Source organism: Rhamphochromis longiceps, linkage group LG19, assembly GCF_057381845.1.
Source record: "Rhamphochromis longiceps isolate RC_006_pf linkage group LG19, R_longiceps_female_GT1.1, whole genome shotgun sequence".
Classification (NCBI taxonomy): domain Eukaryota; kingdom Metazoa; phylum Chordata; class Actinopteri; order Cichliformes; family Cichlidae; genus Rhamphochromis; species Rhamphochromis longiceps.
In genome coordinates this window covers 10,284,690-10,307,132 of record NC_140575.1, presented here as the reverse complement: position 1 = coordinate 10,307,132, position 22,443 = coordinate 10,284,690, and the positions used below count along the sequence as shown (strand labels likewise).

At 45.0% G+C, this 22,443-nt stretch overlaps 1 protein-coding gene and 1 pseudogene across 1 annotated transcript; both read right to left on the bottom strand.

Annotated features, from left to right (window-relative positions):
• Positions 1 to 7,199: 7,199 nt before the first annotated feature.
• On the bottom strand, positions 7,200 to 21,408 carry LOC146646201 (kinesin-like protein KIF1B; annotated as a pseudogene).
• On the bottom strand, positions 16,515 to 18,287 carry LOC146646202 (leucine-rich repeat-containing protein 31-like). The gene is made up of 4 exons (XM_085392335.1): positions 18,187 to 18,287; positions 17,697 to 17,861; positions 17,411 to 17,566; positions 16,515 to 17,137 (listed from the first exon to the last, which is right to left on the bottom strand). Exons 1-4 carry the CDS (start codon positions 18,239 to 18,241, stop codon positions 16,680 to 16,682), a joined length of 834 nt encoding a protein of 277 aa, XP_085248461.1. The 5' UTR covers positions 18,242 to 18,287; the 3' UTR covers positions 16,515 to 16,679.
• Positions 21,409 to 22,443: the final 1,035 nt, after the last annotated feature.

Here is a 22,443-nt window from a genome sequence, read left to right as displayed (position 1 = left end):
CAGCAATAAGAGAATACGTAGTTTATTCCAAGAAGATATCGTCTCTCTCCCATATATAACATCTTATTGGAACCGATATGTTCCAGATATCAAGTGGAAGACAGTCTGGATGGTCCCCCATAAATATTTGATTGTAAATAAGGTGAAAGAAGTCTCATTTAAAATTCTACATAAATGTTATCCAGCCAGTCACTACATGGTCAAATGTAAAAGGGACATAAATACTAATTGTACTTTCTGTGGGGATCATCCAGAAACTGTGACGCATCTTTTTTGGTACTGTTCTTTTACACAGAGATTCTGGAAGGAATTTAGCAGGTTTGTTATTGTCCATATTTTAAGGGAGTTTTCTTTACGATGGGAAAATGTTTTATTCTGTTTGTTTAAGTTCCCCAAGAAGTATTGTTTTGAAGGAAGGAAGGTTCAGGGCTGAAGCAATCAGCATCATGGGCTCATCCGGTTAGAATAAGAAAAAGCAGTCATCATTTGCAGGTTTTGTCGTTTTATTGTATAACAGGTAAAGGAAAGAAAGACACACATGGACTGCTCTCTCTAAAAAGGACATAAAGTATGATTTAAGTAACTCAAAATGATACATGAACTCAGGAGACTCAAAGAGAAACTCACCTCAGCTGCCGCCCCATGTGGGAGTGAAGAAAGAGTGAGGGGTAGGTGAGTGCAGTCCTTATATAACGAGTGACAGGTGAGTGCAATTAAGGCCAAGAACCACACCCAATCAAAGGTGAGGAAAAGAAACAAGGTGCATCTGGTGAAGTGAATGTGCTAGAAGGTGAGCCTTTACAACAGCCGCCCCCATATTTCTACTGAGAAATATGTTCAAAGGATTAAAGATGCTCTTTTTCACAAAGCGGGGGCAGAGGAATCAGACATGCTACAGGTCTAATATAGGTTCAGGGGGTCGACCTAGAGGTCGACAATGCAGGCCAGACAGTTCAGGGGGCCGACCATGTAGCCAGCGGTGGCGGCAAAGCAGGTCCAAATGCCAACCACGTGGGATGCAGCGGCAGGCCCAGACCTGCAGACCGTTGGGCAGTTTTGCAGGTGCTGGGGGCAATGTACGGGGCTTGGCAGAGGCAGGACCAGGTGATGCAGGAGCAGGCAGCGCCCTGACCACTGGCGGAATGGCAGCCACAGGCGGTGGAACTGGTGATAGTGGCACTGCCGGTGACGACATAGGTACTGCTGATGGTAGAGTATGAGGTGGGTATGATCAGAGCCTATGAGCAGTAGTGGAGCTGCTTTGTTAGTAAAGGTTAATGGGATACCTTGAAGATGCTTGTATCTCCGTTGAAGAGAGGATACGGGGTAGGTGTGGTCTGAAAGTGCTAAGTGACTTGTAGCGAAGGCATTATTAATTGTGTATGTTTTCTCTGGATGTGCGATGGGAGAAATCTGGAAACTTACAGAAGAACCTTTAATAGTTTCAACTTCTTGATGGACAGTTCTGAGTGATAATTTTTCAGCTTTCCCAGTTAGTTGGAGATGCTTAGCTGCAGATGTCAGAAGCATGGTACGTTGGGAGCCATCATCAAGTATTGCATATGTTTCCAGGGTTCTTTTGCCATTACGCAGGAGCACTTTCACAACCTTTAAAAGGACACTAGGGCGATCGCTAGGTCTATCAAAGTACAGTGTCCTCACTACAGGATTAGTTTCAGTTCTAGGTCTCTGATTCACCTCACATAGGATCTGTAGATGTCTATCCATGCAGGTGGCACATGCTTTCCTCAGATCACACTTCGCAGCCTGATGAGTTCTAGCACAACGCCAGCACCGTTTGTTTCTCTTTATCCAGTTTATTTTCTCATCCTTTGTCTTGTTAATGAACTCAGGGCACTTGCTAATGTGGTGTTCAGGTGAGCAGCAATATGCACATCTAGCCTTAGTCATTATGATGGGTTGTGCTGCCTGTACAGGATCGGATGCATTTGTCCCATGTAATATTGTTGTGAGTGGAGAGGTGTACTTATGGGCAGGTCGTGGCTGGTTAAAGGATGAAACAGGACTGTCCTTTCTTGGTTGACACTTGCACTCTATTTGCAACCAGGATGAGAACAAAGGTAAGTCATACATCATATCTCCTTGTTCCCTGTAAATGTGCCGTTTGAAGCGACCGGAATGCTCTGCGGGCAACTTTTCTAACAAGCGATCGACATGGGAGCCACAATCTAGTTCTGCACGTCCTTGTTCTCCCATAGTGCTAAGCAACCCAACTAAAGCCTGTACTCGAACAGCAAAATTATCAAGGCTCTGACCATCACCTGCTCTGATAGGAGGCAGTTCCAGTATATTCTTTAGCTCTTTCAATGCCAGCTGTCTTGGTTGCCCATAACGCTCATCAAGGGCTTTGATGGCTTGAGTGTATGGGTCAGGAGCGTAGGAAAAGGCAAGAGCTAATCGTTTAGCTTGGTCTACTTTCAGATGATCGAGGAGGACATGATATTTAAAGTGCTCCGTCTCATGAGGGTCAAGCAGGTTAGTAAGGGCCATTCGTAACAGCCTATACTGGATTTCATCTTCTCTGGTAAGGTCTGGGAAAGAAGGACCCTCAAGCTTATACACATGTGTTCTAGTGCTAACAGGGTGACTAGAACTAGCAGTAATGGGTACTGAAGGGTTTTGTGCATGCAAACCATCAGATGTAGCTGGTTGCTGCTTTACAGGAGGGTGCTGCCTTGGTTCCGGAATGCAGACGAGAGGTTGAGCGGGGTCTTCATCTAGAGGAACAGCAGGTTGAACACATGAAATCTGGTGGGGACCTTGCAGTGGCGTGGCCAGGAAATTAAAAGGAGTCTCATCGGGTGTCGGAAAAACTGGTCTAGGCAAACCACTTGAAGGAACTGCAGCATCTAATATTGTTGAATTAGGGAAAGGAGGGCTAGCAGCCAGAACTGCACCAGAGTGACGGCTAACCTGGGGGGGCTGAGAGGGTGATTGACATGTTGCTGGATCAATCACTGGGAACTGCTCATGTTGCTGATGTGTTTGGGGAATGGCTTGTAAACCGCAAACAGAGGATTTGCTTTCATCAGAGACAGTGTGAATTGAAGATCTGGAGGAACTGCGAGAATGGGGAGGAGATAACTGAATCATGAATTGCCTAATCTCCCTCATTGTCATCAGGAGTTCCCTCATCACCTCATCTTGATTGGTGGGTAAAGGAGCAGGGGATGTCTCTGGTTGTCTTTCTGACTCTCCGACAGGATCCTGCAGCCCATGTGTGTCTTTGTCACTATGTTGGCATTCTGTTTGACTCTCTGTCTCACATGTAGCTCTTCTAGCTCCAGGGTACTGAACGTCATACTGCTGCAGGTAGGCAGGAGGTCGACTATCACGACCGGAACGTCTCAAATCTTCAGTCAATGGCTGCTGTGAATCCATGACGCTAACGCTACTCCGGCTCGGAGGACCATGTTTTGGAGGAAGGAAGGCCAAGAACCACACCCAATCAAAGGTGAGGAAAAGAAACAAGGTGCATCTGGTGAAGTGAATGTGCTAGAAGGTGAGCCTTTACAACAAGTATGAGAAATGTTTTTTATGATGAATTTGTTCATACTTTTAGCTACATTTTTTATCCATAAATGTAAGTTTACTAACAAAACACCATATTTCTGTCATTATTTTAAGGATGTGGAAATGTACATACAATCAATATCAGACTCCACCAACACAAAGGCTCTCAAAACAATATATGTATGTGTATTCTTATAATTGTTACCTTTTTCTTTTACTCTTGGCTTTTTGTGTTCATGTTCTGTTGTTTTGTATACTTCATCTGTTCGTATGTTGTATACTCATTGTTTATTAAATAAAGTTTAAAAAAAGAAAGAAAAAGAAACTTAAAAAGGTTACCTCTAGCGGCAACATGAGGTATCAACCCAAAAATGGCTCCTACAAAAATAATGTCTTCTTTCAACTGGGATTAAGATTGTCTCATTTCCAGCAGGTGGCACCACAGTCCTATAACCCTCATAGAAAGTCCTTGTATCCTATTATTATAGATGGTAGATTTATAAATGGCCTGTATTTGTATCGCGCTTTTATAAAAACAATGAATGAATTTCCTGCTGCACTTAAGATAATATAAAGATATAGAATCAATAGCAGCCAATCCTAAATGGGCCTGAAAAATAAAAATATGTTAAAGACACAAGTGATCAAAGTAGAAGTACCCATCACATAATATAATAAGAATAGAAGAATTGGCCTGCTATTTACAGCAACATACTGCTGTGATGGTTTTATTAATAGCATGAAACCAAACAGTAAAACCCAGAGATAGTGCTGCTTAATACTGAATAGAAATTAGACTGGAAGAACTGGAAACAGAAAATAATGTGGACGGTGGACAATCCGGTAATAATGTCTCAACTGAACACAACACAACTGATCCCCAAGGATTTACAGTGGAGATCATTTAAAGTTACATTATGCTTACCTTGTGTCTGCTTCTCCACCCAGCTGTTGATGTGGACCCTGGCCTCCTCTGCATTTCCTTTGAAGTCCACAGACTCGAGCTCAGCGTTGTAATGCTTTTTGGTGCCTTTTAAAAATTCCTGGAATTGTGAAAATAAGTCACTCGAAACAGATTCAACAAACTACGGAGACTTCAATCAAGTTCAGTCACTGTGTTAAAACATTTTCAGTCCTTTGGATGCAGTTGAAGCTTGAACTAACCAGTCAGCCTTTGTCTAATAAAAGATTAAAGCAAATAGCTTGTTGGATGCCAATTTAAGTAGCCAGCATAGAAAAATACACAGATTGTGGGTAAGCTGGTTTGTAACGTTTCGGTTCAGATGGCAGCAGTTTTTGCTGACAAATGTAAGTTTTAGTATTTCTAAGTATTAATAAATTAGTGTTTTACTTCTTTATATATTTCTTTATACTATTTGCAAATATTTTAAAAGTTTAATCTGCTGTGATGACTGGAACACAAAGGAGAGAAATGGTGCCTTGTCTCTTGTTATGAACTGTAAATAGCTAAGTGCTTAGAGCAGCTGGTCCTAGCACACTTCAAATCCTGTCTCCCCCCCACCCTGGACCCCCATCAATTTGCATACCGCCAGAACAGGAGCACAGAGGATGCAGTCTCCATCGCACTGCACTCTGTCCTCTCACACCTGGACAACAACAACACCTACGCCAGAATGCTGTTTATAGACTTCAGTTCAGCATTCAATACAATCCACCCCTCACAACTCATCAGGAAACTGACAGACCTGGGCATCAGTTCCCTCATCTGCAAATGGTTACTGGACTTCCTGACCAACCGCCCCCAACATGTCCGGCTGGATAACCACTGCTCATCTACCATCACAATGAACACCGGTGTACCACAAGGCTGTGTGATGAGCCCTTTCCTCTACTCCCTCTTCACCCACGACTGCAGACCTGCTGATGGTTCCAACACCATCATTAAGTTTGCAGATGACACCACGGTGATTGGCCTCATCAGTGACAACGATGAGGCCGCCTACAGGGAGGAGGTGGATCGTCTGGCTGAGTGGTGCGACACAAACAACCTGCTGCTTAACACCGAGAAGACCAAGGAGCTCATCGTGGACTACAGGAGGAATGCTGACCCACATCCACCCATCCACATTAAGGGGACGGCTGTGGAGCGTGTGAGCAGCTTCAAGTTCCTGGGAGTCCACATCTCCGAGGATCTCATCTGGACGACCAACTGCTCCAAGCTGGTCAAGAAGGCTCACCAGCGCCTCTTCTTCTTGAGGACTCTGAGGAAGAACCACCTGTCCTCAGACATCCTGGTGAACTTCTATCGCTGCACCATCGAGAGCATCCTGACCAACTGTATAACAGTCTGGTACGGGAACTGCTCTGCCTCGGACCGGAAGGCGTTGCAGAGGGTCGTGAAAACTGCCCAGCGCATCGCCGGAGCACCACTTCCTGCCATAAAGGACATCTACAGGAAGCGGTGTCTGAAAAGGGCTGGGAAAATCATCAAAGACCCCAGTCACCCATCACATGGACTCTTCACCCTCCTGCCCTCTGGGAGGCGCCACAGGAGCCTCCGGACTAAGACCACCAGGTACCGGAACAGCTACTTCCCCACAGCTGTCAGACTCCTGAACTCTGCCTCCTGACATCTGACCCACGTTAAACTCATGCACTGAACATACACACACCCCCACAATGGACAACTGTACCCTCAAACACACAATAATAACATGGAGTGAACCACCACTCACAACCACTAGCACTTTATATAGCCTCTGTAGAAACTATCTGTTAGGTTTGTAGCATAAACCTATTCGCTGGAACGTTAAGACAATATAATTACACTGCAAGCAAGACACAAGTAGGCAAACTTCTTCATGGTACTCGTGCACGGGAGAGAACCGGACAACCGCTTGACTCCAGTTGGTCTCGTCCGTCCTCCTGTAACACTGCCCTTTTATTGAGGTTACATGAATATGCATAGGTTCATTAACATACGACGTCTACATACAAACAAAGAGTACCTTGCCTGTGTGTGTGTGTGTGTGTGTGTGTGTGTGTGTGTGTGTGTGTGTGTGTTGCTGATCAAAGGGTTAAACATCCTTGGTCAGGAAGAGGGTAGCCTCCCCCTCACCCTAGATGGTTCATCCTAGATAACACGGTGAGGACGTCCTGCAGTTCATCTAAACAAAGAGCACTTAGACTAGAACAGACGCAGCTACGTTAATCCTACCATAAAACAATAAGACACGGTATGACCTCTCATGCTCCCAAAGTGCTGTCTAATACACACAAAGTTTGCAGACTATCAAGGATCAAAACCTCTACCAATCTACAACTAATTACAAAACTCTAAGCATATATAAGTAAATATTTCTAAGCATAAATGACAATCAACAATACAAATCTAACACTATCTACACCCTCACTTATCTTAACTGCACTACTGTATAGCTCTGTGTAAATAATCATTCTGTACATTCAATAATCTTTAATCCTACAACTGTTTACAACTTGCATAGTTGCCGGGGATTCCCATGATGCATTGAGTTTTTCCTTTCCAGTCTCCTTTCTCACTCAGTATGAGTTAATAGACCTCTCTGCATTGAATCATATCTGTTATTAACCTCTGTCTCTCTTCCACAGCATGTCTTTATCCTGTTTTCCTTCTCTCACCCCAACTGGTCGCAGCAGATGGTCCCGCCCCTCCCTGAGCCTGGTTCTGCTGGAGGTTTCTTCCTGTTAAAGGGGAGTTTTTACTTCCCACTGTCGCCAAAGTGCTTGCTCATAGGGGGTCATATGATTGTTGGGTTTTTCTCTGTATCTATGAAGCGCCTTGAGGTGACTTTTGTTGTGATTTGGCGCTATATAAATAAAATTGAATTGAATTGAATTATCTGAGGAAGAAGCAGAGTTGGTTTGTTTCCAGCTGAAATCATCCAGGCTCAGGAATTTGAATCGATCCACATCATTTCTGCTTGAACTAGAGAACATGAGTGTCGACTTACATTTGGTCTGTGAGACACATGTCATAGTGACAGTATTTGGGTTAATATGGCATTACTCACCCTGGTCGCATTTCTTCAATATCAGGCACCAAGTTCAGGAACTCGTTCTTTGCAGCCCGCGCAAGGTAGGAGGTCTCCAGAGTGGGAACCATCGGGAAGTTTTCACAGTCTGAGCAGGAGGGACTGGAGGCACGTGAGCTGTTCTCAGGGGTCCTTTAACACAAATCACACCAAGTTAGAATCAAATAGATAACCTGTCAATAACCGTTTGCAGATCGAGGTCAATGTTCCTAAAAATATGTTTACTTCTGGTCCATGGAGCCACAGCGCGAGTCCGAGAGAGAGGGGCAGGTAGAGGAAGGGGTGAGGATGGCACTGCTGAAGCTCGTCACGGATGGATCACGTCCGATCGGTGAGATGAGAGAAAGCTGAAGTGAAACAACAGCAGGATGAGGTAGACGTCAATATAGGAACTCCCTGATGTGACACAGAAAGGCTATTTTTTTATTTCTTTGTATTATTTCTCACCTTGCAGTCACTGATGCTGTTCACCAGCTGCTTGTATTCAGTATTGAAGGTGTGTGTCAGAAGGCGCAGGCACTACAACACAACAGGAACAAGACCGATCAGCTCCGAGCAGAGAAGGAAGAAGGCAGCAACAAGAACGCCCACTAAGCCCACGTTTTTCTCACCTTGGTGGCCAGCTCCTTCTCACGCTTTCAAAGGTGGTGCTGGAGATCTGCGAGGAGACGGAGGTGGACGTGGACAGAGTGCTGGAGCTCACGCTGGGGGACAGAGACTCACTCAGGGACTTGGTGGTGGGAGCTGTTCCCACGGGAGCCGCCTCTCCCAGAAGGTGACGGGTCTTTTCCACCTGGACGAAAGATGGGGGCGAATGTGAGGTGGGGAGAAGAGGGGAGGTTAGTCATGTAAAGTCTGTACTCTAAGAAAAAACTTTTTAGAATAGCACTTTGGTCTTTGAGTTGAAAAGTCATTTTTCCCTCTACGATATTAAACAGATTTATTTCTTTATGAATCTTTTAAGGCCCCACCTCCTGCAGCTGCTCCATCTTCTCCAGCTCCCACTGGTGCTCTAGGATGAGGCTATCTCCTCTGGGCCTCCAGCCGGCCAGGTTCTCCTCTCCACGCACATAAGCCACTGATGTGTCCAGCACCTTCCTCCTCCTCCTCTGCATCCCTGCTCAGGACATGAGCCCTCATTAGGATGAAGCTCTCCACAGAATTATGATAAAACAGCTGCCGTTCTTTAAACATGTTTCATGGCCGCTCACCTGGGCTTCCAGTGTCAGACATCTTACACAAGCTCAGCTCGTAGATCCCAGTCACTCGGTTGCTATAATGAAGCAGAAGTTTTGAACAAGGAAACTTTGTAACAGGGCAGATATCTTTGATTGTGAAACAGAGATGGCCACAGTGCAGCAGCCCAGATTTACCAGTCAGGAGTTTTGGAGTATCCAGTCCCAAAGAGGTTCTTGAGAGAACGGGGTGGGGAAATCTTGGCGTCTCGGGAGTAAAAGACCGTGCAGATGTCTTTGGTGATAATGGCAGGCTGGATGCAATGGTCCAGCTGCAGAGAGGAGATAAAGGGTGTGTGTTAGACACGATGACATCAAGAGACTTAAAAACACGTACAAACAGGTACAACACGGCGGAGCAGCGGCTGACCTCCAGATACGCAGATAAGGTCATGTAGATCTTCTCTCCGTAGGGAGTGACGCGGTTGAGCAGGAGGGAACCTTTTAAGGGTGTTTTTATTTGTGCTCCCTGGCCTGGAAATAAACGGTTTCCGATCAGACCTGCTTCATCTTTGTGCCCTTGGTATCTGACTCGCTTGCTCCCCCATGCATTTTAAAAGAATCCTTCTCTTCAGCATGAAGTTCTGGCTCAGCTTTAGTGTCTGCGTTACATGTACACAAAGACTGAAACGTTCAATGATAAAAACACACAGTGGAATAAAATTGTGAGAAGTCATCAGTTGATGCAGTTTAAGGACACTTGTTCTTCTGTGCAGTCTCACCTGGAGCTCACGCTTCTAGTTCATGCCATCATCACCAAAGATTCTTCAATTAATAGTTTAAAGATGTCCATGAATGCACTGCTAACTGCTCTTCACCCTGATAAAAATCAACATGCATTTAGAATAAGAAACACTTTTACAAAACCAAAAGCTTCACTGTACTTAGTGATTTATATGTCTAAGAAACAGGTTCAGTTTGTAACTGAGAGAGCGGCTCAGTGGCGCTGAATTATATTTCCAATAGAAACACAATTTCATATGTTGTAGTAACAACACACTGCCACAAGATGGCAGCCTAGGCCTACTTTAACATGCTGTTCCAGTCAAAAAGAAAAAGTGACAGAGCCTTGAAAGAGTGACAGAGACACTTTTTATGAACTCATCTGTAATGTGTCACCTTTTCTGTAGGATGAAGAAGTGCTTCCCTTCTTTTAAAGTAAATACAGGCTTACAAAGATCCTCTAAACATGTTTCTGAAATAATCCTAAACACAATCATTAAATCAAAAATGCAAGAAACTATTTATTTAATCACTCTTCTTAACTTAATTCCTTAACTTAGTAAAAAAAAAAAAATAGACAAGAACTTTTCTGCTGTCTCACCTCTGTCAGTTTTCATGCTGTTGCAAGAACAGGTGGAGGTGCAGGTGGAACTTTGACTTCAGTGTGGTTTGTATGTGCAGGCAGGAGTGTGACATCTCAGGACAGCAGAGGGTTGTCGAGCACGGTGACTCCTGCTGCGACGCCCCCGTCTGACTGTCCTGAGCTCTTGGTCCTCAGCAGACGGCCCACACACTCATTCATCACCATGTCTTTACCCTGCCTGTAAGAAAGCAAAGAAAAGGCTAACATTAGAAACAGCCACCAACCAATCCCTTTTACTCCACCACCCAAAAACCAGTGAGAAACACTAGCTAGTATTAACTTGGAATCAAAGTGCACTAATCCCCAGGCTCCCAGCATAACATACAGTCCAACACAAACTCCACAAACTGTCTTGCTTCAGCTGACTTTCCTTCACCTTCTCTCCAGACAATCTGTTGTGCTCTTTTCAGCACAAAGCCACACTCCTGCTCACTGATCCTCACCTCTTTTTAACCTAGTCTCAGCAACTTTGTCCCATAGCTTGCACATCCTTTCCACCTCCATCTTTCTTCCCAGCCAACTGATACATACCTTTTCTCCTTCCTTAAAAGCCAGCCTAAGAAATACGAGTTCATAAACGCCACAGAGAAATAAATCAGAGGAATAAAATGCAAATGATATTGCTTACACTGAACAGCAACACCCAGGTGAGGATTATCTAATGCCAAATTTTCCAAACAATGAACAAACCGTGCCCTTTTTCTCACCATGTCTAGAGTGTAGAGGTCAGCCAATGTCGCTCGGATCTGCTGCACAGCTTGAGGCTGGTCTGGGAAGAATCTGTCCAGGACTCCAGGTCTGGGGAGCACTTGCTGAACCTTCTTGGTACCAGCCAGGTGAGCGCTGATATCTGGACACAAAGCCATAGAAAAAAAAAAGAAAAAAAATGCATCTATTAATCACCTGGATCACCTGTTGAGAAAGAAAAAAGAAAACAAGCAGAAGAGAACAAGAGTAATAGAATAAACAACATCACAATGATATATGGGAATATGACAGTAAATACTAAATATTAAACATTATTGTGCAGCACATAAGATCAACAGAACACAGTGTGCTTTGAGGTAGGAGCCAAAAAGGGTGTAGTTTGTGTGTGTGAGCACCTGTGAGCATGGACGCGCTTGTTTTTTAAAAAGGTTCCTTCATGTAATGATCTGCTAGAGGGTGTGGGGGGGCCACAGCCCCGTCCTCCAGGGCATGAAGCAGGTATGGAGGAGATCAAAACTCCAGACATCCAGAGGCCCCCAGAACACAACAGACCAAGAAAGACCAACAGAGGGGCAGCCGCGCCACTGTCCCAGAAAGAGCTGAGGAGAGTCACAGATGAGGGCTCACTCAGCAGCCGCGGAGCAGAAGCCAGGGGGAGTTGCAGTGACGCGCCCGTGAGCTCCGCCGGCAGCCAGCTGTGCCTGAGTGACCGAGCCCCAGGCCGAGAGGCCGGGGGCACCCCCACCTCCGAGGTGGCCCGAGCGAGCCCCAGGCTCCAGGCCCCGATAAGCGGCCGCCAAGGAGTGAGCCGGTGTGTACCTGGACGCGCATCCCCGGACACAAAGAACCACCAACGCACCGATGTCTGAGGGAGTCCGCCACTGGCAGGGGAAGTGGTGGTAGGGGGAGATAGGCCTCCAAACCTTGGAGGGCCTGAGATGTCCCCAGAGAGGTGGCGTCTGATACCCAACCTGACATATAGACACAGACATACAGGCACACACAGACACAAACATCCATTCCCACCCTCATGCTCTCATATGTACTTACTCCACACTCAACCAACGTGGAGACAGACATAAAGAGACGCTGTACACACGATCACACTCCCCAAGCGTACTCTACGAACCGGGTCTAGGTACCCTTGCCCCTGGAGGGGGAACTGCACCCAGACCCAGGTGGTGTTACCCTTTTCCCTGCGGTGGGGAGAGGCAGACCACCCCGACTCCGCAGCAGCAGGGAGGCCCCACACCCCAGACCGCAGTCGGACGGCCAACTCCTCCTCCTAGCCCCCCCGCTCCAGCAGGCCGCAGAGAATGGGGGTGAGAGAAGACTCCAAACCTCCCTCCACCCGCTCATTGTAGTGTTGATGCATGTGTGTTCTAAGGTGCATTTAAAACCCAGGAGGGCATGGAGCTACCTGCCAGAGAGCAGCAGGTAAGCGCATAGTCCCTCCTGATAGCCCTCAATGTCTACGTGTATTTAAAATTGAGAGGTGGGCAACGACACCAGGGGTGGGGTGTACATGTATCGTGTATCCATGTATCCATGTATCGTGCCCACCCCCAAGATCCTATATGTATGTGTAATGAGAGTGTGAGTAATGTGAATGTCTAAGTTGTGGGATAAAATTGAGGCAGAGGCAGCCAGAAGGGGACAGAGGGGGGGTAGCCTCCTCTGCACCCTGGTGACACCCCCATACTCCGCGCCCCGCCAGGGAAAGGGGGCCCAGGCCCATCCAGACCGGGGCCCAGTGCAGCAGCGCCTCCCGGCCCCACAGAGCCCGGGACAGTCCACCCAACCCCACCACAGAGAAAACTGCACCCACCCCACCATCCACTCATCTTCCAGACTACATAAGACAATAGACGCCCAGGCTGAGATCTTCCTCCACCTCTCCTGTATCTCCCCCTCCTGCAGAGAGAGTTCCTGAAGAGCGGAAAGCTCCAGAGAGTTGCAGCATGGCCTGGAGGTGTCACTATCACAATCTGCGGGGAGTATGATCATTTGTTATGAAAAAAGAAGACCCAAATGCAGACTCACAGGCTGGCAAGGATAAACTAAAGGCAGCCTGTTTATTTTGGACGGAGAGAATGATATGAAATATCTGACAGGGAACTGAGAAACTCAGAAACCTATACTGGGGGATAACACTAGGAAACATGACCAGTGAAGCTGGGTGACGAAAGGAGAAGATTAAACAATAAACACACAGGACGGTTATTAGGGAAGAGGAGACGGCAGGGACAAATCAGGAGTAACGAGACAGTTACAGCAAAACTCAACATAACCAACAAAATAAAATAGGAAGCACGTGTTTTGATCGCTGGCTCCAGTCTGCATGCTGAAGCTTCCTTTGGTTACAAGATACAGAACCAACGTTAGTGTGAATGAGACTATGAGAATGTTATATAGCATTTGCTCCACTTTGAATTCAGTTTGAAGAAGTAAAGAGACAAACAAACTTAAAAGAGACCATAGGATTAAAAAAAACACAGACACCGCAAAAGGACGAAACACGGGCAAGAAGCAAAGTAAACAGAAAAGGAAGCAAGGAAATAGAAAGATAAGATCCACATGAATAGAATAGACAAAATATGAGTGCTTCAAGCAAACTGTGCAGGAATAAAATATAAATAGCAAACAGCAGAAATAAATAACAAATGGGGGAAAATATGTAGGATGAACAGGAACAAAGACACTGGAGAACAAAGTGGTGAGGGTTACTCAGACCACCATTAACTGATTAAATACATGGGAACTGGCAAAGTGAGACGCGGTCACAGAGAGTGACAAGGTACAAGGCGCACAAAAAGAGGGACTGGCAAAATTAGACGTCTATCAGAAGTACAGAATACAGAGACAGACAGGCAGACAGTGAAACAAACATGGAGACAAAACCTGCTACACACAGAGACAACACTAACACGGCCTGAACATGAAAGGAAACAAATTTAGACCAGCAACTAAGAGGAAGCACTAATTTGGAAGGGAAATAATACCAGACATATGGTGCACTCTGAATATCACCAGTCTGTTGCAAAGCTAACAGAGAGACAGACAAGCATTCACACCTACAGCTAATTTAAAGATACCACTTCAGCGTCACAGCTGGGTCCTTCTCTGTGTTATAAACGACACAGAGAAGGCCCCAGCTGTGACGCCACAGTAGTTCATTTGTTGACTGATACATCGATGTAGTCTCTCAGGAACGAGGGCGAAATGCCAACGACCGCCTGTCTGTTTTCAGGGCTGTATTTGAAGCCATGCTCCAATCAGGCAAAGTTTTAAGTGTTGCACATTTCGATGGGTTTCTTTCAGCTGACATAGTTTCCATTTGGGTCATGTGGTGTTAGATACCCCAGCGTGTGGTCATAGGGTGAAGAGCCCGGACGATTAGTGGGATTTTAGGTGTGGTGTAAAAATGACGCTGCAACTTTAAAAACGTTGTTGCTTTAAGGATTAACGTACAACCATACTTGGGCTGAGTTTGACACTGGTTCTCTTCAGTAATTAAAATAGCTTTAACACATGATAAGATCAAATGTCAGCTACACTGTGACAGTCGAGGGGCCACACTCAGATATATTTATTCGCTTGTTCTCTTTGTGTGATAAGAGTTTCCATCTGAATTTAACCCCTGTGTGGGGCTGATCTTTCATTTCATTTTATTTCAAGCTCAGATTCTTTGCCTTTGGCACATTTTCTGTGACGAGACTTCAAACCATTCCCACCGTCCTTATTAATCAACATGGTGAAGTGATTCTTCGCAAGGTGATGGGATAGGAAGAGTTTCAGAAAATGAGGCCTTTTGTCTTTATTGGAGAGGTCAGTGCAGACAGGACGGATGGGGGGAAGGCGAGGGGGGAATGACACACAGGAAACGGTGTTGGTCAGACCCAAAGACAGGCGTGGGCAGTGAGGACTCTCACCTTCAGACTCACTGTCTAATCAGTCTGACAGTGAGTCTGAAGACAGAGCAACCCAACACACGTTACTATGTTCATCATCATCATCATTGTTTATTTATATAGCACTTTAAAAACACACAAGGCTGACCAAACTGCTGAACAATAGAAACATAATAGATACCATAAGAATAATAAATACGATACAATAATAAACATAGCGAAAAACAATAAAATACAAGTCAGTCAACCACTGAGTCAAAAGCCAGTGAATAAAAATGCTTTTTCAATCTGGATTTAAAAACCAGCACTGATGTCGATTGCCTAATGTGAAGAGGAAGATTATTCCAAAGCTTAGGAGCCACGATAGAGAACGCTCGGTCTCCTCTCAGTTTCAGCCGTGATTTGGGGACTGAGAGCAACAGCTGCTCAGCTGACCGGAGCGAACGAGTGGGGACATAGGGCTTCAGCAGGTGCCAGACCATTTAAAGATTTAAAAACCAATAAAAGAACTTGAAAATGAATCCTAAATTCAATTGGAAGCCAGTGCAGGGAGGCCAAGAGTGATGTTATCACTAAGCAGGACATTAAATCAAATTAATGAGACACCAAAACAAGAGCTGGAGCCCAAGACAGCCATGAAGTCACAGTGTACACAAATACACAAGAAACACAGAAACCAGCTGGGTGGATGTGGCTCGGGAACCTTCTGTTACCTTGAACGTCGGTGTTTTGAACGCTGGCTGCTCCAGTCTGCTTGTATTTGTCCAAGATTTCCCCTCATATCTTGGTTATGGTTATTTTTTCTTTTATTAAACTGATCACACTCCTGTTCATGAATAGAAAAAAACCCCATCAGTGTATTTTCACTTAAACAAGCAGCTGTTTTTTTTGCATTAAAGTTATATAAAAATGTAACAGTGCAAATTCCTCGCTGACAGTTTAACCAAAAGGCATTTCCAGTGGAAAGTAGCCGACATATCCTCAGCATAACCATGTATAATATCCACAAAACCTGAGAAGGTTGGAGAGAAGGTAGGCGAACTCTGCTGGGATCTGCGTTTAACAAAGTGTCTAAAGACGAAACAAAGAAATCTTTCTGTAAATGTTCAGATGCACAGACTGGACTGAAAAAGAGTGAAAAAGCAGCTAACGTCCAAAAATAAGAAAACTTTGAAAGAACTCCAAAAAAACCTGGAGAACTTTTGCTCAAAAAACAGTTTTGTTTTTTTTAAATTACAAGGCAATCTGACAAAATGTCATCAAATGAGACTCAAGACTTCTGCAGGTCTCTGCCATGACTCAATTTTTTTTTCTTAACGGCAGAAACAATTGTTCCTTTTTTACTTTGTTTCTATTTTCTCTTCTTGTTTTTATCTGTTGAACAACAAACAACATTCATGCTGATTCACATAATATCCTGTCTCTAATCTCTGGGATTTCCTCGTAGCTCTTTGATGCAAAGAACATCCATCAAACGCTCCAGCTTGTGCTCAACATCATCGTGAACGGTGAAGGTACTCTGACGAGAAAATACTCAGTCGACCTTTTGGTTGATTTGTTAAAGAACCCCAAAATAGCTGATTACCTAACAAGGTATGCAGATAATTCACAGCTCTTTTCCTGAATAGCTGCTTTAAAACTCTGCTGAAAGCCTTTGTCCATTTCCAGGTATCCCCACTTCTCGGCATGTGTGTCTCAAGTGTTAGGACTGCTGCATTGGAAAGACCCAGACCCTGCAGCCAAGGTGAGAGACGACAAATATGATAACCCACACCAGCTGTGCTTAACTCTGTAAGTTCCCAGTATTCCCTGAAACCATCACGTGTGACACAGTTTACATCAGACGTGATGCAGCTGACGTCAACACTGACCTTCTTGTGGTAACAGAGACTTAAAAAAATAATAATAAAGCAACAAAGTGGGTCGCTCTTTGACAGTAAATTCCAGTGCGGTCCGCTCCAATCTCCTCAGGCGGACTCTCTTCTAGGCTCTCCTGACTGTTCCCTTTACATGTTGATGATGTGTCTTGTAAATCTGGATCCCTTTCCAGCAGGACGCTCCTCTTTTTCAGACAGTACCTCAGCTGCTCTCTCTCCTGACAGTCAGCTGTCCACCTCTGCATGGCCAGTCGAGCCAGCGCCGGCATTTGAGGCAGAGCTCGGAGCAGAGCGGGCAGCCAGGCTGAGCACGGAGCAGAGGTTGAAGGTCGCAAACTGACATCCACGTCTTCCAGAGAGCCCAGACCTCCTGCTGCAAACAGACTGCACCAACCGTTGTCTCCCACCAAGCTGTTGTAGGACAGATCCAGTGCACGGAGTGAGGAGAGACAGCCCCGTCTGCACACGGCAGCTGCACAGAGGAAGAGGACCCATTGATAACTGATCACTTTATGCCTGTTCACTTTACTGTTTTGTTCACAATGTTTCTGATGGAGACAAAAATAACACCGAATACTTTCATTGTTTTGTTTTATACGACAGCTACAGATGCTGGCAGCATGAAATAAATGAAAGAAATATCAATTTCCTTCAGGCTTTACTTGTCTTAATATACATTTATGCAGCCTAATGATCCACTACAGACCAAAAAAGAAAAAGTATAATGTCATTGTGTGTTAGTTACCCAGATGTTGCATGTCATGAGTGGTGAGCTCGCAGCTGCAAAGACGGAGCTCGCTGACGACTGATGGCTGCAGAGCATCCAGCAGGAGCGCCAAGTGACCGCCAACCACTTTACACCAGGAAATATCCACCGTGCGCAGATAGGACACCGCCAGGGCTGATGCATAAACACAAAGTTTTCACCATTTCAGGCTAGAGGGTGGAAGAGGTATTCAGGGAGAATGACTTGAAGGAAAACTTCTATAAATAAACAAGTGTGTGTGTGTGTGTGTGTGTGTGTGTGTTACCCAGAGCAGTGAAGGACTCGTTGCTCATGTAGCAGCTGTTGAATGGCAGCCTCCTCATTTGTGTCGCAGGGAGGACGGAGACCAGCAGGTGGACCACACCTCCCACTTCCTTATTGGATGACACATCAAGCTCGGTCAGTGCAGTGAGAGAGGGCAGCACCTGGACTGAAAAACAACGAGTCACATGTCTGCTGCAGCGAGCATGCGATTAGTGTCCGGCGTGTGAGATTGGTAGCAACTGACTCAGAGCCTCTAGATCATCTCGCGTGAGGCAACACAGGTGGAGGTCGAGTCTCTCCAGGTGTGTGACGTGAGCCAGGTGAAAGGTGAGGCGGCTCAGTCCACCAGCTAGAAGCAGCTTTACAGTATATTAATCAGAACAATGCTGCTCTCTAATGTATCTTGGTAAAGTGCAGAAAAATCTAATGTTTTATATGATACAGTGTGATTTCAGTAACATATCATAATGGAGGCTTCAGCAAGTACTTACGAAGGAAATCTTTCCTCTGCTCTTCAGTTAGTTCATCAAATACCTCCCAAAACATCTGTATGGTGGGGTGGCGGTCATGATATCTCCAACCATAACTTGTGTTCTGAAAACAGTGAAAATGACTGTTATAATCATAGAGTTTGTAAGGTCAGGCATACACTATGTTGCCAAAAGTATTCCCTAACACATCCAAATCATTCAATTAATGTGTTCCAATCACTTCCATGGACACAGGTGTATTAAATCAAGCACCTAGGCATGCAGACTACTTCTACAAACATGTGTGAAAGGACGAGTCGCTCTCAGGAACTGAATGAATTCCAGCATGGTAATGTGATAGGATGCACCAGTGCAACAAGTCCAGTCATGAAATTTCCTCGCTATTAAATATTCCATAGTCAGCTGTTAGTGATATTATAACAAAGTGGAAGTAATTGGAAATGACAGCGAGTCAGCTGATGCTAAGGCTCATAGTGCACTTAAGTCACCAATATCTGCAGTCTGCTGTTGTTACAGATGTCCAAACTTCATTGGTTTCCATGGCTGAGCAGCTGCATCCCAGCCTTACACTGACAAACACAATGCAAAGCGTCAGATGGAGTGATTTAAGCATCTCAACACTGGACTCTAAAGCAGTGGAGATGTGTTTACTGGAGTGACGAATCACACTTCTCTGACTGGCAATCCGATGGATGTGTCAGGGTTTGGTGGTTGCCAGAAGTACTTGTCTGACTGCACTGTGCCAAGTGTAAAGTGTGGGCATGTGTGCACATGGCTGGGCACCAGTGCACAATACAAGGTCCATAAAGACATGGATGAGTGAGTTTGGTGTAGAAGAACTGGACTAGCCTGCACAGAGTCCTGACCTCAACCTGATAGAACATCTTTGGGATGAATTAGAGCAGCAACTGTGAGCCAGGCCTTCTCCTCCAACGTCAGTGTCTGACACCACAAATGCACCTCTGGAAGAATAGTCAAAAAATTCCCATAAACACACCTAAACCTTGTGGAAAGCTTTCCCAGAAGAGTGGAAGCAGTTATAGCTGCGAAGGGTGGGCTGACTATTATATTATACTATCATACAAAAGTCTGGATTAAGACTGAGATGTGACTCAAGTTCATATTTGTGTTAAAGCAGCCGACTGAATGCTTTTGACAGTATGCAGTACACAGTTATTGTGCTACAGGACAGCTGTGAAACTACAGCCTGTGTCTGTTTGGCTGACTGTACCTGTTTGAACTTTTCCCAGTCATGCACGTCCTGGCCGACCAGCACTCCCTGCAGCTCCTCTGGTCGAAACAGCCTCACCAAATCCTGCTCACACACCAGGAAGAAGCCTCGCTTGAACTCCTGGAACAGATTCTCCACTGATGTGTTGAAGGCATGATTCACATAGGCCTCCACAAACTCCTTCCTGTTTAGGAGGGAAAATGTTAAATTAGCAAACATTTCACAGAGACAAAGGTGCTGCAGATGAACCTCACAAACACTTCATGTTTTATATTTACCTCATATTAAGACCTACTAAGGACCTGATTGTTTTTAATTATGTCCTGATACATAAAACCTGAGAGCTCACATAACTGCATATGCTCAGAATAGACAGCACACATGGATACAAATTACTGCCTTGCAGCAGCAATCTTCAGACCATCACTATGAGCTCCATACAAGGTTACACTGTTCCTGTTATTAACAGCAGGGGGCACTATCAGCCACAGACTGGGAGCCAGATATGCTCTGCTGGTGCCTCATTGTTACAGAGGAAAGACTCTATAGTGAGAAACAGCTGAGGGGGAAACACTGATCTGGAAACGTCTGAGTGTTACAGAGGATATACATAGCACTGTGGTTCAGTGTCACACAATCACAAACAAATACAGCAAAGTACTAAAAAGGGTGTTGCCTCCAAAGATTGCTTTTACTGGTTTGGAGCTTAGGAGGCTTAATAACAACAGGCATGAATGAAGACAGATCAGAACAGCTGTTTGATCACAGCATCCAGTACCAACACAATCATCCACACTCAAGAGCCTGTTGGCTTCAGAGTCAGCAGCTGAATGTCTAAAATATCAAATGTCATTTTTGGTCCATCAGCTACAGCATGAACTGCTTAAAGTGAGAAGCAGCCTGAAGCCCGACAGATTCATCTTTCCAGACTGAAAATATCTCAGAGTGAACCGAGTGGTGCGTTTTCAGGGTGATCTCACAAAGTCAAATCCCTTTAATGATGTTCTGTCCTGTCTTCCTCTATCAAAAGCACACAAACACTATAAAACATTGTTTCGGTGCTTTGGGGTTTTGTTTTCTACACAGAGGTATAGCACGACTAGACCCTAAAGGCAGGCTGCTCACCTACAACCAGCTCACGAACATCTTTCCAATGGAGCTCGCTGCCTTTCTTGTGGATGAGGGTCACTGTGATCCTCCGCTGGATCCCCTGCAGCAAACATAACAGGAGCTCAGGATCACAGTGAGCACAGCTAGAGCAACATTACGCTTTAAAAGAAGATATTCAACTGTGTACAAAGGAAGCAGTTACCACTGTGTGAGTAATAAGGAAACAACATGTGCACCAATCCTGTACCTGGTGCAGCAGGTAGGTACCATGACAGGGCAGGCCTCCACTGTGATCCACGATGGCTGGGATGTACCTGTGCATGGAGGGAGGAGGTGACACAACATCCCAACTTATAATATTCTTCCTGGAGATCATTTTTATGGTTCCTTTAAAGCTTGTGTGTGAATATAACACTCCAGGTGGATACTCACTCTCCAGTGGGCTCCAGCTCGCTGATCTCAAACCAGACCAGCAGGTCGTACTTGCTGACACACTGACCCAGGTTGGATTTGGTGATGGTGTTCAACTTGGAGGCTGCAACTGGCACACACACACACGCACGCACGCACGCACGCACGCACGCACACACGCACGCACACACACTCAACGTTAACAAGTGGGAATTTTTCTGGATTTAAGAGAAGGTGAATAAAAGTGAGCAGTATTTACTACATGCTTTGGGTGACTAAATGGAGGATGGATAGGTGACATGAAAACACTACTGACCCTTTATACTGAGCCAATAGCTCACACACTTCTATTAAATCTGTCTAAAGAGCCAGTAATCACAGAGGATAGATACTGGAAGCAAACTGAAATGTTAGGAGGAACTAAATCACACATTACAACACCAGTGGCAGCACCCTGCTGTCTCACACATCGGGATCACGGTCCTGTTGAAGCGGGCTAATTGCTAAAGCTCACAGTTGCATTCCTCTATATTCAATATGATGGAAAAAACTATTTTAACAAACAATTAAAAAATGAACAAGTAAAAGATCTACTATAGCCAAAAGAAGACCATTTACAGACTATAGCCCTGTGAACAAGTATTTGCCTCCTTTCTGATTTCCTATCTTATTCCATATTTGTCACACTTACACCTTTCACATCAATACATTTATAACATTAGACAACAATGTCTAATATTCAACGGCAGTTTTCAAGGGCAAAACGCTATCCAAACATACTTGGTCCTATATGAAAAAGTAATCACACAGAAAACCTGATACCTTGTGTGTCACCTCTGACACCAACAACTGCAGCAAGCGTTTGGTGCTAGAGGTCACATTTGGACTCTGGACCTCTGTGGAGTGTGCACATGATCTCATTACTGTCTAAAAATCCAAGGAGTGCTGAATCATTGAAAAAAACACAATAACAGGTGTGTAGCATCGCTAACTAGGTAGCAACAAGCCTCTAACACAGTGTGTGTATGCTAGCGGCTAATCTAGCAAACAAATGAACAGAGTGCTTTTAGCTGTTGCACAAGGATAAGATGATAAACTGTGTGTCTTTTTTATAATGACCTGCTTCAATTTACCTTAATCCAAGGAGTGCTCAGTGTGGGTAAATCTGCCATGAGCAGATAAAGTGGATGAGTGGGACTAGGTAGGTGTGCCGAAAACAGGCAACAAAGCTGACGCTGAAGAGTGTGCTGAGAACATAGTGGCGCCGCCAGCAGGTTTCCGGCTAGCAGGAAGACTTTGGCGCAGTAACACCTCCAACATTGGCAGTCCCATTTTGTGAAAGCCAATAAAAAATAGCTAGGTTTCCATGTGTCATTTGTGTGGAACAATGCTGCACAACAAGCTAAATAGATTTAAAAAAACGAAAAAAAAAATTGTTGAACAACAGAAGATAAATGTCCTTTTTTTCTATTTCCAACTGGCCGGCTGTGTGGTGCGCAGCCTTA